This window comes from Camelus dromedarius, chromosome 2, assembly GCF_036321535.1.
Source record: "Camelus dromedarius isolate mCamDro1 chromosome 2, mCamDro1.pat, whole genome shotgun sequence".
Taxonomy (NCBI): domain Eukaryota; kingdom Metazoa; phylum Chordata; class Mammalia; order Artiodactyla; family Camelidae; genus Camelus; species Camelus dromedarius.
In genome coordinates this window covers 58656891-58672376 of record NC_087437.1, presented here as the reverse complement: position 1 = coordinate 58672376, position 15486 = coordinate 58656891, and the positions used below count along the sequence as shown (strand labels likewise).

At 35.2% G+C, this 15486-nt stretch overlaps 1 protein-coding gene across 4 annotated transcripts in view; it reads right to left on the bottom strand.

The window, feature by feature from the left end:
- OPA1 (OPA1 mitochondrial dynamin like GTPase) overlaps window positions 1–15486 on the bottom strand; it is an 84475-nt gene that overhangs the window by 13167 nt on the left and 55822 nt on the right. For all 4 annotated transcript variants that reach the window (XM_010994377.3, XM_010994379.3, XM_010994378.3 and 1 more), the window contains 2 exons: window positions 13871–13964; window positions 13258–13368 (listed from right to left, as the gene is read on the bottom strand). In XM_010994377.3, coding sequence (XP_010992679.1) covers window positions 13258–13368; window positions 13871–13964 — 205 coding nt within the window. The remainder of the gene's footprint in view (window positions 1–13257; window positions 13369–13870; window positions 13965–15486) is intronic.

Here is a 15486-nt window from a genome sequence, read left to right as displayed (position 1 = left end):
GGAATATCAAAGAAAAGGGGGAAATGAAACTGAGCAGGGCCCTGTGGGGCCCTCCCAGGTACAAGGCCCTTGTGTTCCCCACTTCTTGTTTGACCTTTCCTGAGTCCCAAAGAGTAGGGTCAAGGAGTCAGTGATTAGAACAACAGAGTCACATGACTCCTAGTTCCCCCTGAAGGGATGCAGATAACAATCTGATGCATTTCTTTGGGTTGTTCTGCAGAAATTAAGACCCCCACCTGGTGGAGGATGGTGACCATTGACTCAACACAAGCCCGTAGACCCCAGAAGGGCTGGAACCAGAAGGCTGATGACTGAAATTCCTGAAACATTATCCTGTTACCTCACCACCAACCAATCAGAAGAATGTCCACCAGCTGATCAGGCACCCTGACCCTCAACCCTAATGGCTGCCTTTAAAAACCCTTCCCTGAAAGTCATCTGGGAGTTCAGGTCTTTTGAGCATGAGCTACCTGTTCTCCTTGCTTAGGGTCCTGCAATAAATGCTGTACCTTCCTTCACCACAAACCTCTACCAGTTGATTGACTTTGCTGTACACAGGGCAAGTGGACCAGAGTTCGGTTTGGTAACACTATCAGGAAGTTCAGGGCTAAACCTGCAGCTTACTTAGAGTAAAGTACACGGAACCCTTAAGTACCAATTTTATCCCAAGTTTCATGCTGTTTCACTTGCCTGGACTTTTTCTTTTCCCTTCCATCCAGCTTTTCCACCTAAGTATTTTACCTTTTGAACAGGGTAGATCTTTGTATAAACTGCCTCAAATTGTTTTTGTGATAAGGCAGGGAATTTATAAACAAACAACCTAGTTTGTAGAAGATATACCACTAGGTAGCTGATTAATACAATACACTATAATATTCTAAAATGGTCTTTCTATACTGGTAATGTTTTTTAAATCACTAATTTAAGAACACTTTAGGGGAGACAACATTTATCACATTTAACCTTCTATGAATAATCTCTGCATGGGAGGGAAAAAATTATCTGTATTTGGGCTCAATTCTTGGAAAACTCAGTGATATAAATATCTATACTTAAACTCTATATTTTCAGCAATAGAAAAAATCATATTTTTTATGGAATTCATGATCATCTTCTTTAAAGTTAGATTCCACTGTAAGATTATAATTACCTCTGTGAATTATTTTATTCTACATCCAATACATAAAATGTTCCACATTCATTACATCTATCAACTCAAATTACAATGAAAAAACTACTTAGAAGTTATTTTATATGCTAACTCATTAATGATAGGCTGATTTTTCTAAAAAAAAAAAAAAACACAATTTCAAAATGAATACATTTTTCCCCCACAGAAAAACCTAAATATCAATAAAATTTAAAAGCTATGATATAGGTCATTAATTGGGAAAGCTAAAAAAGTATTAACCTTATCACCAGTAAAATATTCAGTCCCAAACAACTGAGAAGGCTTTAAAATAACACATCATTTTTTCTTTTCTATTTTCCTCTTATTCTTAAAAACATATTTTATTCTGAATTTTGTTAGGAGGGAAGCTGAAACATTTTAAGAAAAGGAAAACCACCCAAGCAGCTCTTAAAGAGACAGGACATCATTTATCACCTGCAAAGACAGATTTATAAGAAGAGGGCCCATTCTGTTCCTTTAAGACTGCAAAACAGATGGGAAGTGAATGGACAGTCAATGGGACAAGAAAACACATGGGAGGTGCTGCTGTATGTATGTTCCCAGCATAAGAAAGAGGTCAAGATTGTAACTGCATGACTGGGTCCTGGAAAGGGTCTTTCTTCAAGCTGTTACAAAGACAAACGCTGTTCCTCATCCTACTGTCAAACTGTTATAAATATTGGTTTGTCAAAAGACCTTCAGTGCTGAAGTTCTCAAAAGGAGGCGTAACAGACGAATGAATCATGAGAATGATTCTTAAACAGTCAGCTCATTAATGTAATTTCAAAAGTAAAAGAAAATAATACAAGAACTGAAGATGTAATTCTGATTTATGAACAAACTAAAAGTTTATGGGAAAATTATGGAATTAAAAATTGTAGGCTTTAATAAAGTTATGAATTAAGTGTGATGAAAAACAAAAATGAAATACAATTACAGCTCAAATATGATGATGTATTAGGACAAAGTATTATTAAACTTATCACCCACAGAACTAATATGCATTTGTGTTTTGTTAAAGCTGATTTCATAGATTTTCAGTTATTTCTCACAACAACCCACAATTTCTCACAATATCAACCCTGTTGATACTGATAAAGAGGTATCAATACTGATATTGGTTCCATAAGTTAGAATAAGGCTCAAAGAAATAAAATAACTTCAGAATTAATTTCATGTATTCACTAATTTAGAAAAACCCCTTTAAATTATAAGTCACAATTTCTTTTTTTATAGAAAAGGAATAATCATAAAATTGAAATAGCAATAAGAATGCATATATTTATAAGCCTATGTTATCTTTTTTGAAGAATGAAACCATTACATGTCTTCAAGAGACAAATTTATTGATGCAGATTCTAAATTAATTAATTCAGCTAAGAGAGTAGGCCCTAAAACTAACAGATTGGAAATAATATAAAAAAGGAAGCCAAATTATATGAATTTTGTTATCTATGGCTGCCCACAAGCACAAACTCAAAGACTAAAGATGAACAGAATCCCACATAAATCTAAAAAGATACTATCTCTAACACAAGTTCTTAGCCCCAGCTTTGCCATAAATATTTATGTAACTGGCTAAATCATTCTCCTCAATGAACATCAATTTCCCCATCTGAACAATGGGGATAATAACTTACAAGCCTCATAAGCCTTTACAAGGCAAACATAACAAACTCTGTAAAGTGCAAAACTCTGTATAAATTTAAGGCACATATACAGAGTTCCAAGCAGGATTTGGATTCCAAAGTACTAAATGACGCAGTTATATGAGAATACTTTCTATTCCCGAATGCTCGCCTGGCTTACTCACTGCCTTATTGATTGTCAGCAATCTCAAAACAAAACAAAACCAATTTCAGGGGAAGTGAGAATGAGAGATTACAAAGTTAAGAAGACAGTGGATGGCTTAAAGTAGAGGCAACAGCCAAACATTCAAAGGTTTTCCTGTGTAAAAGAGAAGCATGATCAAAAGTAGTTAGAGTGCATGGAAGACTCAATCCAGTAGTTTAAAATAGGAGCGACCTGAGCATTTCTGAAGAAAGGAGAGACATAATGAAGGCACAGGCACACACAAAAAGTGCCAGGGTCCTGAATAGAGGTGGGGATTAACTTTAAAAGCAGAGTGATTTTTAGTACATGTTTCGCTACAATATAGCCTGACCTATTTAAAGTAATGGATACCATAGGTTTTATTTTTACTAATGCTGCTTATTCATCTCAGTGAACCTTTTTGAAATAACTTTGTATGAAGAAAAGGAAGAGAAATTTAGCCTTCTCTGATAGATGAGAAACCAGAAATAGGAGCAATGACAACAAATTGAGGAGGAAGCCAATCCAAGATTTCTTCATGAAAAAATATGTCCCAGAAATGTGACAGAAATTACATGCCTAAGATAACATTAAAATTTTTGTTAGAATACAATGTTACACTGGTTATCTCTGGGCAGTGGCAACTGTTTAAGAAATTTTGCCACCTATATTTCCTAAATTTCCACAATGCATATGGACTAGTTCCATGATAAACAAGATTAAAACACAAACGCCTAAAGTTCTGGCAGCGCAATATGTGAAGCCAGGTACACATGACTCAGAATATGAAACAGTGACAATAAAAAGAGAGGCCAAAAAAGACTTAAACTCCTTGGCCAGAAAAAAGATCTACCTGAAGTGAATATATAAATAGCAAACTTCATTCTACAACTCAAAATACTAAAACTAAGGAACAGATGAAGAGCTCTTCTAAGAGAAATTAAAACGGACTATTTCCATACACAGTAGGTAACAATAAAGCAGAGAAAATCTATTATCTTAAACGGGCTGTACAAGCTTAAAAACTTCACTAGTTCAAGAAAGATTTCAGTTCATCCACAGATGACAGATTCATGAAGGACAGTTACTGGAAATGAGAAGAATTCAAAGTGAATTCCTACCATGAAGGATGATGCAATGATGAGCAATCACTATGTGGCCCCATGAAATGTCTCCTGGTGTCACAATCAGCAACAGGTTATTTGGGAAAATACTCAGTCACTTTTAAGAGTGTCATATCAGGAATTAGCTTTATTGTTTCTATGAACACAGTAATTAAGAATATGAAATTTTTAAGGTAATTTTTTTAGGGTTTATTTATTGCTTACTTGATTTATTGACTGAAGTACAGTCAATTATGAGGTAATTATGGATTCTGCTCATTTGGGAAAACAGTTTAGAAATATATAAAATGGCAAATAAATAAATAAATAAATAAATAAATAAATAATTCCTTTTGCCTTTATTAACCCCTCTCTCCAACTATTCTGAGAATATTACTTCACAGAAGTTACCAGTTCAATGTTCATCAATTTGTCCTTCAAGATAGTTCTGTTTTTAAAAAATTTTGTTCATATCTTGCTTAATTTTATTTTTTAATAGTTTCACAGGCCAGTGGATTTGTTCTGTGATTAGATTTAATTTTCAATGACTAGATTCCATGTTTTCCATCTTCGAATAGAGAGAATAGCTAAAACATAATTAAAAAACAAAACAAAGTTCAATCCCAAACATCAAGATATTATTTCATTCTAAACTCTCAGTGAGGGAGTGGTAAGCATTAATAAGAAGAAAAAAAACCCCTTAATTTCTAGCTTTAAATATGTGCATTGGCTTTTTTGTACATAAGAATACACATATCAAAATAACACACAAACAGAATCTACTTTAAAATGATAAAAATTCAATCCATAAATTATTGAAGAGCACTTTTTTATCTTTTTTCTCACTTTTAATCAGTTAAAATGTGAATTTTAAGAAAAAAGAATATACTTGCTAGTAAAGCCCTGAGTATCAGTAGCCTCTGTAAGATTACAGAAAAGTAAATAGCCTTTTAATCTTGAAACAATTTATCAATATCCTTCAATGTTGTCTTTAAAAAACAGTCTTAAGGCATGAAAAATGTGCTGGATTCCAAAAGCCCCATTTTGAGGCTGAATTTTCTCATCAATAACCCAGAAAGCACAGCACTCAGACTTATCATGTGGAATTCTGCGTGTAAATAACTGCTTCTCTAACAGAGGACTCTCCCTGAGGATTACTTTATTCTTTGTGTCAACCCCTACTCTCTCTCTCTCTCCCTTTTTTTTGGCTACAACACAAAGGCAGAGTCTACTTCATCTATGTAGACTCAAGGTAAAAATAATCCTTCACTCTCTTCCTTATCTGCTTTGTCAATTTCACCTTGCTATGAAAAATATTTCACAAAAACACAATTTAAAAATTCAATCACTTTTACTGTGAGATGCTTTTAAAGACCTCAAACACTGATAACATAAAACAGAAAGAAGTTATTTATTCTGTAGTGAAGGAGAGAAACATTCTAATCTTCATTTTTCAAATATATTCATTTCTACTAACCATTCCAAAAGGTACATGAATGTCAAAGAGAATAAAAATATTCCAGTCAACTTCAAAATACCTTATAAACATTAAAAAAAAAAAATAAGAGTTTCGGTGAATTGGGTGGCAGTTAGGATTAACAGTTAGGACACCACTGGTGACCGAAAAAGAAGTGGTTCTGCTAGGGATGAAAGCTAGACCATAAGGGGAGAATGCAGCAATTGCAAACTACTCTGCAGGAGAAATGAGGTGGGAGCTTCCTGGCATGACAGAGCGGAAGAATGATTCCTTAGGATGAGAAAGCCTCCTTCTCCCTTTTTTTTTTTAAGTCATGAGAAGGGGGCTAAAGAAGAGTCTGTATTAAAACGTCATAATCAAACATTCAGTGAACACATATAATACATGACACATGAAGTGTGGTGAATTTATGAAAGAATCAAATCACTCTGGCAGAACAGATCAATCACAATAGACACGAAAAACATTTTTTTTCCTGAATTGGTTATTTTGGCTGATCTGCAGTTGTCTATAGTGGGAAGCCTGCCTTCTACTCAATTAAACAACACTGGCAGTACCTGAGCAAGATTTCTAACCACTGAAGGAAGGTAAATAAGCAGGGAGTAGGAAAAACACTAGTTGAGGACCAAGAGATAATGATGCAGAAGAAGCACAGTGAGAGACATTAAAAAAAGAGACAAAGGGAAAAGACTGCTGAGAAATGTGCTGGAGGCTGGGAGAGATGAGAATGCAGTACTGAGGTTCTATAATTATTGGTCAAAGAAACAATAACAGTATTTCGCTATAAAAGATGCCACAGGGCTTACGGTTTTCACAGTTGCCTAGGTACCTAGAATTCGACAACTCATTGCTCCCCTCTCCTCCTTTTAATCTCTTTAAAATTCGCTTTCTTTGCTTACGTTTACAGAAACAAAATGAACATGCTACTATAAATATAGCTTAAAGAACACATTTTCAACAGTCACATTAGGTATCAGACTACGAAAAGAAGATTCATGTCAATTTTATTTCAACTGATAAAATGACAGGTTGTACCGCTGTAAACAAGGAAGAACTCTCTAGAGTACTGGTTCGGGGACAGGAGAGTCAGGGCACTGGTGCATGGCAAGAGTCAGCCTGGAGGTTGGTCAAAATATGCATGCCCGAGCTCTACCTCTGGAAAAAGAGTTTTCTCCCTTTTCTATAATTTTAAGTTCCAGATGCTGACTATAATAATCTTTTTAGGATAATTTTCAGTCTTGCACTACTTCATGGCCACTATTTTCATCCATAAGGCCCTCAGGGATTCTGCAGGTATGGCAGAAGGCTAGGAATATGGAGTAACCACTGAAAATTAAATTCAGGAGTATCTCGGTATCTTTCTTTTCTAAACGAAGAACAAAATTCTTGCTGAAGTTTCCATCTAGATATTTTCTGACTACTTTTTATCCCCATTTTAATGTGGCATGAAGACATTTCTTAAATATCTTTATTAGAATAATATTCTAGAGCTAATGAAAGCCTCTTCTGATAGTGAAACAGCTAAGGTGCATTTCTCTTCCACCTCAGCGTTTAAAGTGGCAGTTTTGCATCATTCTGCTGCTGCTCCCTCTTTATCACTGTAATTTCAAAAATGCACTAGGTACATTAATTATGAAAAATAAAGTTTTCATTATAAAAAGAATTTCTATTACTATCTGGCAGCTCAGAGAAAAAAGAAATTTCTATCTGTTGTCTATATTTCTTAACTTTTTTGCATCAAAACCGAATCTCCTGCACACTAAGATACAAAGCTTGTATTTTTACTCCATCGTAATTATCAAGAGAAAGTACAGGATGCAGGACAAGAGGAGACTGGGAAAGTGAGGAGACACAAAGAGGATCCCCACCAGCATTGTGTGTGCTCCCAAGAGAAACAAACTTTACGTTTCAAGAAACAATTGCTTGCTGTCTGGGAGATGCTCAGGCATCAAACAATAAAGAACAGTCAACAGAGGCAAGAGGCCGAGCACGCTGCTGCGACTCCTGCTCTAATCCCCGGAGCTCCAGTAAAAGGGCCAGCTGTTGCCACCTCGCGTAGGGAGTCAGCAGAGCAAATTAATCATGGGAGAAAAAAGCTGCGGATATTGGAAAATTCTAATTTACCAGCCTCTTTAAGCTACACTGTTTTTTTCAAAACATTCAGGACATCAAACTATATTGTTAAAATAAGCCTGTGCAATGGTAGCCCAAGTAAAGGAGTTTACCACTGTTTTCACAATCCATTAGTAAATGAGCTATAAAGATGAAACATTCAGTTTTGACTGAAGCTTGTCTTCCCTTTATGTAAAGTACAAGAAATATGAAGAAATACACTAAAGCTTATTATAAAACATTTCAACACTCTCAGACTAGCTCAACAAAAAGCCTCAACTTAGGGTAAGTCTTTATGCTCAATTAAAGATTCTGTATCTGTGATAGCTGGACCTTAAGTCTCTAAGCACAAACACACCACACTGAAAAGTTGTATCTGAATTTTGGGCAACTTGGATACTACTTATCTGCAGTGGAATTGAGCTGAGTTTAGTTTGAGACATGCTTACAAGCCGTATAAAAAAATTAACTTCCTTCAATCTGTTTAGTGCCTTCGTTTACACTTTAGTGTCCTCTTACACAGATGTTCTAATTCTATCAAAGTCTTCATATTGTTTGAAAGTTTAAGCCACGAAGCTTTTTGTAGTGTAGGAAGTACACAGGATGGTAATGATCACGACCATCATCATGACCATCACTAATATGTATGTCTTTCTGACCCACTCAGAAAGGACACTGTTAACTACAGAAGCTTCCAAATAAAAAGGACCATTTTATGTAATTATATTTTCCAATGGCTTGGAGGTTTTCCTCAAATTAGTTGTTAAAAGACCCAGGCTCAAATCTTGGCTTTACCACTTACTGTGTATGTGTTTCTTAGGCCCCCTTTTCTTTGTCTATAAAATAAGGAAAATGTCCCTATAAGAAGGCACGTTAAAAACAGAGCCTACTATCTGGCATAGGAAATGTATTCAATATTAACTCACATTCATAAATAGTTTCAAGTTCTGATACAAAAATGAAAAGGAATTTACTGCAAAATAAAGAGAGAAAAATCTAAATGATGGGTAATATCCCTTTAATTCCTGGGTATCAATGACTCTTGATTATGTACAAAGAGAATGAAAAGTGTAATTGGGCTTTAGTGAACAAGAGTTAAAAAATAAACCTAAGCTCTAAATCCTATGCATCTGATATCAAGGTTCAAAAACTCACAATAACCTAGTTAACTGTTGATACAATATTTATAGAGCAAACAAGAAAAGAATCTCATGCTGTACTGATGAAACTCAGTTTAGCAACATTACCAGCAAATGCTCCCAGTGTCCAGATACTCAGTTTCTGGGCTGGATGAAGAACAAATTCCAAAAAAAGTCTGTGAGATGTAAGCATTATTACTTGTTTTATATAATGACAATCATAAAATAGATTTTATAAATCAAAAATAGATCATAATTGAAAGAAAAACTTTGAACTGAGCTATAATGTACCAATTTTTCCCTCTCTAAAGAAAGCATTTTAAAATTGCAGTCTGTTTCAATAAATAGATTGGACACATTATTAAAAAATCATGCTGGGAATCCAAATAGATTTTTACCTAAATTAATACTATATTTAAATAGCTATAAAAATCCTTTGAAATAAAATTCACTACAAAATCAAAAGATTTCATCAAGGTTAGAGTGGACAAATGTAAACACTGGACAATTCTAAGTATGACTGGACACTGCAAAAAAGGAATTAAGATGGAGAGATTAGCTATGTATCTCATTAAACTGTCCAGGAGGCAAACCAGTCTTCCAACATCTTCAGAGACCATGTTTTCAAAAGTCTCAATTTCTCTAAATTATTTTCTCATGATCTCTGATCCATTATCAGCTATAAAAACAAAATTAAATCTTTTTTACCCTTTTCTCAGACTTAGGGAACAGCTGTAAGAATATTACAAAGAACATACTTTTTCATGAATCATTTATAGTCATTATGTCCTGTAAGCCCAAATATCCTACTGTGTAATAGCTACAAATAAGGATATTTTCCTAAATAATCCCTATCTAACAAAGCTTAAATATTCACATTGAAGTATTAATAAATACCATGTAACCCTCAGATCCCATTCAGGTTTCACCGGCTATCCCATTAATGCCCTCTAGAGCAAAAAGATCTAGTTCAAGACCACACGTTGTATTTAGTTTTCATGTTCTTTAGTCTCCCTCAGCCTGGAACAGTTCCTCAGTCTTCCTCTGTCTCTCATAATCTTGATACACTTAAGGCTTACAGGCCAATTATTTTGTAGAGTGTGCTTTAATTGGGGCTTTTCTGATATATCTATGATCAGATTTAAGTTATACATCTTTGGCAATTAAATGGTAGAAGTGATGCCAGGTTCGTCTCACTGCGTCCTCACTGCACACAGCTCTAATTTGACCATTACTGACCACTTGATTAAGATGGTTAGTGCTAGGCTTCTCCACTGTAAAGCTATTCTTTTTTCCTTTTTAATTATTTTGTGTGGAGATATTTTGTGTGATTATATAAACATCCCACTCCTCATCACTGATTTTATTCATTTATTTATATAATTATCAGTTAATAGTCTTGTTTTATTCAGTGGGCTATAATTTATAACTGTCATTATTTATCTTGATGCCCAAATTGTCCTAGTTTTGGCTAGGAGGAGCCTCTGCACACTGGCTTCTGTATTTGGTTGACATGTCTCCATCATCCTTCAACTACTTCCTTACTTTCTACATCCTAAGATGTCCCAGGTTCATCCTGACCTTTTCCTGCTCAACCTGTGGAATCCACCACATCTCCAGAGTCTTGGTTCCTTGTATGACTCCTCTCCCATGAGTCTACTAGGACAGAAACTAATTTCATGGCTTGATTTCAATAGTGAACATGGTGTATCTTCTCCAGAATATGAGAGAACACTGTACTATTTCATATCTTAAAGGACAACCAATTGATGAATCTCCAAAGTAAGGTGGTAAAATGATTTAAACTTGGGCAAGTTTAAGACTGGCAAAAAGTACGATGCATCAAACTTCTACCAATCTCTACAATACTCTACCCTGTACTAGTTTTGAAATTGTACTAAAACTCTGACTGCCTCACTTTCTCTAAACTCCATTAACCAACACAGCATACTCTAATTGAATATGCTATACTAGGAACCTTGGTCTGTGTAATACAGTAGTAGCTATTAACTTTGAAAGTTTTCTGGCTGAAAGTGTCCATGACCATATTCCCAAGTGTTAGACTGAAGATAAACAGTAAGGAAAAGGTACTCTCAAGATTCTTTTTCAACTAGTGGACAAAGTCATGGCTCATCTCCTTCAGTGTGACTGATGAAGCTGAGTCACTGGTCAAACACTTGCTTCCAAGGACATTATTTGGAACATTAACACGAACCTAATTTCACACACAAACACACACACACACACACACACACACACACACACACTGATAAATCATTTCAAGCATTTCAAGGGAGTCATATGATTACTTTCTCAGGAAAACCAACAGGAGAACATAAGACTTGGCTTGGCAGTGCACAAATCTGTGTTAGCAGTACACTTCCTTTAAATAATCAAATTGGGAGTGGAAAGTGATGAGGTCACACAATGCTCTATTATAGAACATGAGAAAAGACATATCATTCTTTAATCACTTAAAAATGTATATGCTGGTAAAACACATGAAGTATTTCACTGTCTAGTAACTATCCTATGAAGGATACAAAAGAAATATATCTGCATGCATTGTGACACTGACACATCTCTTCCTGTAACTGTATTAATTTAGCATAAAATTACGAACTAGGAACTTCCAAACGGCTTTTTGAACCAATTCTCCTCACTACCCTGTGAAATAACTATTATAGTAGTCATTTTTACAAACAAAGCAGCTAAGGCTTCTTTGGGAGATACCCTGCTTAGTACATGGTAGCCTAGATTTAAACACAGACCTCTTAGGAGTCTTATACTTCCAAAGCAGCATGAAAAAACTAAAATGATAGCAAGAGAAGATGGAAATAAAAGTTGTAGAAAAAAAGGAAAAGAGAAAGAACTAAGAAGCTGAGATAAGCACGGAGGAGGGGAGAGAAGGAGGGGACAAGCCGTGGGGGAGAACACACGGCTTGGGCACAGGGAGAAGATGGGGAAACGCTGCCTGGTCTCTCCTGGATCGTCTAGTGACGGTATTGCAGGGATAAGTATTCAGCTTACAAACTGTTTTCAGATTTGAAGAACTGCTTTCTATTGAGCACATACTATCTTTTTTGGACATCCAAAAACTCAAAGATAATAAATTTAAGCGTACATTGAAAGGAAAAAATTACTGTTTCATGAAGCTGAAATAAGGGAAATTTCTAACAAGGTAAAGTAACTAGTAAATTTTAGTATGCAGCCCAAACATCTTAAAGCTAAAAATTCACCAGCATTCAAGAAAGAACCAAACATTGCTCCTCTGTCTCCTCCACCCACTTCCCCCCCCAAAAAAAGAAAAAGCAAAAGACACAGTGACAAAGTGACTAATAAGGCCAGACAGGTTGAGGGGCAAGAGTGGGGAGCATATCAACCAGATATAGGTGTAAAGAGGGCACTCACAGGGGGTGCTGGTGGCCTGCCCGGTAGTGAAGAGAGGATCCATGTAGGAGGGCAGTCAGTGCAGGGTGTTGAAGCACAAGCAGGATGAAAATGGTGTCTCTATAAAAGCATGGTCTGGCTTGGGGTGAGGAAGAGCCCTTGTGTGGGGTGAGGAAGGATGGGAGAGATGGCTGGCACAGGGTCACAGCATGAGCTCAGTAAAAAGAATTCTGTGAAGAAGGGCAACCTGGCACGGGATGTCAGAGCCTAGCTGAGGTGGAAAGGGTGTCAACACAGGGTGAGGCAGGCACTGTGGCGGGGGCCTGGAGTTGGGTGATAAGAACACTGGGTGAGAAGGATATTTATGCAATGAAGAGGACAGTGACAAATTTGGTTACACATAAGAGGATTGATCAAAATAAGTCAATATATTAAGGACACTTAGAGCCAGATTTCTCATCAGAAAAAGAAGTTACAAATATGGAAAAGGGAAAATCAGAATGAACTCTGTATTATTAGATTAAACTGCAAAGTACTGGTGTCAACTTAGGGTTTTCAATATAGATATATACACAGGTGTAAATATGTGTAAATGCACGCAGGCAACGTACCTGTTCCCTAGCCCCACTGAGCGGGGGCACTCTAGCATCAATGAACTTATCTAGTTCCCAGCTCTTGATTTCTAAACATCATTCTTCAAAAAGGAAAGCTCGGTCAGGGAAAGTACGAGATGTGTACGAAACACCTTGTCATACGGAAGGACAATATTAGGACAACAGGTGAAACCAGGATGGAGTCTGAAAATCAGATGTAGTAATTTATCAGTGTTAACATCCTGACTTTGATGGTTGCTAGGAGAAAGTCCTTGTTTCTTAAAAACACACATTAACGTACTGTAAACTGATGGAGCTTCAAGTCAGCAACTTTCAAACAGCTCAGAGGGAAAAAGTTCTTTGTATACACTTTTCTATAAGCTTGAGATGAAATGGAGAAATAAATGGACATGGGGAAGGTGAAAAGGCAGTGAGGTGGCAGGCAGGGAGAACTACTTACTGAGGTCTTCGGCAAGCTGAACTCGTTTACCAGTTAGCAACTTAACCTTCTTCTCGCTGTCTTCAGCAAAATCTTCCAATACTTCCTTAACATTTTTCTCTAATCGCCTGACTGTTGAAAGCAGATAAAAAAACACGAGAAGCATCATGTTTATGAATGCACAAGAATGATACAATTAATGATAATCGAGAGTACGTTTTTGTTTTCTCATCACACTAAATCTGTTGTTAAGTTCAGACTTCTCATAGGGAGAAGCCTACCTGTTATGCAGTACTTCCATCAGCATGACACTAGTATGTATTCTCAGAGAAAGTCCTATTTTTAAAGGAACGCTTTAATGAAAGTACAGATTTCCCAAAAAACCTAAGTGATGCTTAGGTGTCCTTTCCTAACAGAGTTTTCATGTAATGAAGAAGGACTCTTGGTACATTTTATCTCCCACCTTTTTCAATTATGATTTATTTTCAGTCATATTTTAAGGGCAAATTAAAATTCTTGGTTTTTCTCATAAATCTACTTTTCAGGAAGTATTCTGGCATCCTTTTATTTAAAAGGAATGTTATTACTATTATTTTTGATGACAAATTAGAAAGGGGTTCCCTCTGCGGCTTACCTTCAGTGTTTGTAAGTTGCTGTCGTAAAGTGTTTGCGGTGATAGCAAGCATGCGCTGTATTCGCCAAAAGAGGACAACATCATTGCACTCCAACTGAAATATTAGGTAAGTAAGATTACCAGGTGCAAATTTAAAAATGACAACCACAATCACAATCACATACAACCACTACAGTTAGTACCTATAGCCTAAGCTTTAATTTAAAAAAAAATCAGATTTACCTAATACATATATTCCTACTAGATGTAACCTACCAATTTTTTTCTACACAGGATCTATGAAATTCTGCTTGATTTGAGTTTTATCTTCCCCACAGCTATAGAGCTCTGTTTTGGTTCCAATGACAAAGCAAGTAAACTTTGGAAGTAGAGAATTTCATTACATTGTATACAAATAGAAGTTCACAGAATATACCCTTAATTTCTATTTAGTTTCAACTACCAATCATGTTATCATAAATTTGTCCTTAGGTTAACTTTTCTTTGAGTGTGCACTCAAGCCAGTTTTGAAATTCAGTAGCATATGAAATTAAATTAATAAAATTTTTAAAAAGATGCTTTTTCTCTGGGTGAGGAGTAAAATAGGGGTAGAGGATTAACAGGTACTAACTACTATGTATAAAATAGATAAGCTAGAAGGATGTATTGTACAGCACAGGAAACAGCCAATATTTTATAATAAGTGGGGTATAATCTATGAAAATACTGAATCACTATGTTATATACCTGAAACTAATATGACATTGTAAATCAACTATACTTCAATTAAAAAAAAAACTGTCATGTTCCTTTTTGAAAGAAAGAAAGCTTATTCTATACAGAGGTCTTTCCAACAATTAAAATTATGCAAAAAATGTGTATAATATAATTTAAACACAATTTTCTTTTAAGCTGCTGAAGTCTCAAGATCACTAATTAACAAGGCTTTTTCAGAAGGATATTTTAAAAAGCATTTCTGCTTGAAAGAAAATGCTCAAAATACATTAGTCTATCGCCACCTAGAGGTTACTTTGCAAAATGTGACATTAAGCTTTGTACAATCGGCCATTCCAAGAACTGTATACATTTCTTTTAAAGAATTATTTAAAGTAAGATTCCCATGATATAAAGAAAGAATTACAATATGGGAAAAGAGCATGATAAAAATGTATTACATTCTGATTTCCACTATGCAAACAGATAGTTATTTTATATACATACACACAGCCATGTAGAGTTAAACAGATATATATAAAAATGTCAACTAAAATTACTTCTAGGTCAGGGGATTATAAGTTACTCTTTCTTTTTGCATTTTTTAAACATTTATTTATTCCATTTATTTTCCACAATGGGAATTTATTATTTTCTAACATAAAAAATTGTTTAAAAAAAATCTTAAAAGTAGTTTAGAGCCTATTAATAGCACACAGTCTCAAAGGTACTGTGATGATATGCATGTAAAATGCAGTTACTACCAGAGTGATAAACATCTTTGGAAAAAAATGAGTTAGATTACTCTATAAATCACACATACTTTTTTTTTGAAGATCAAAAGACTTAAAATTAATGCTAAACCTCAAGCTTACTTTTAAGCAATTAAACAACTATCATTAAAAAAAAATTTCCTGTTTTTG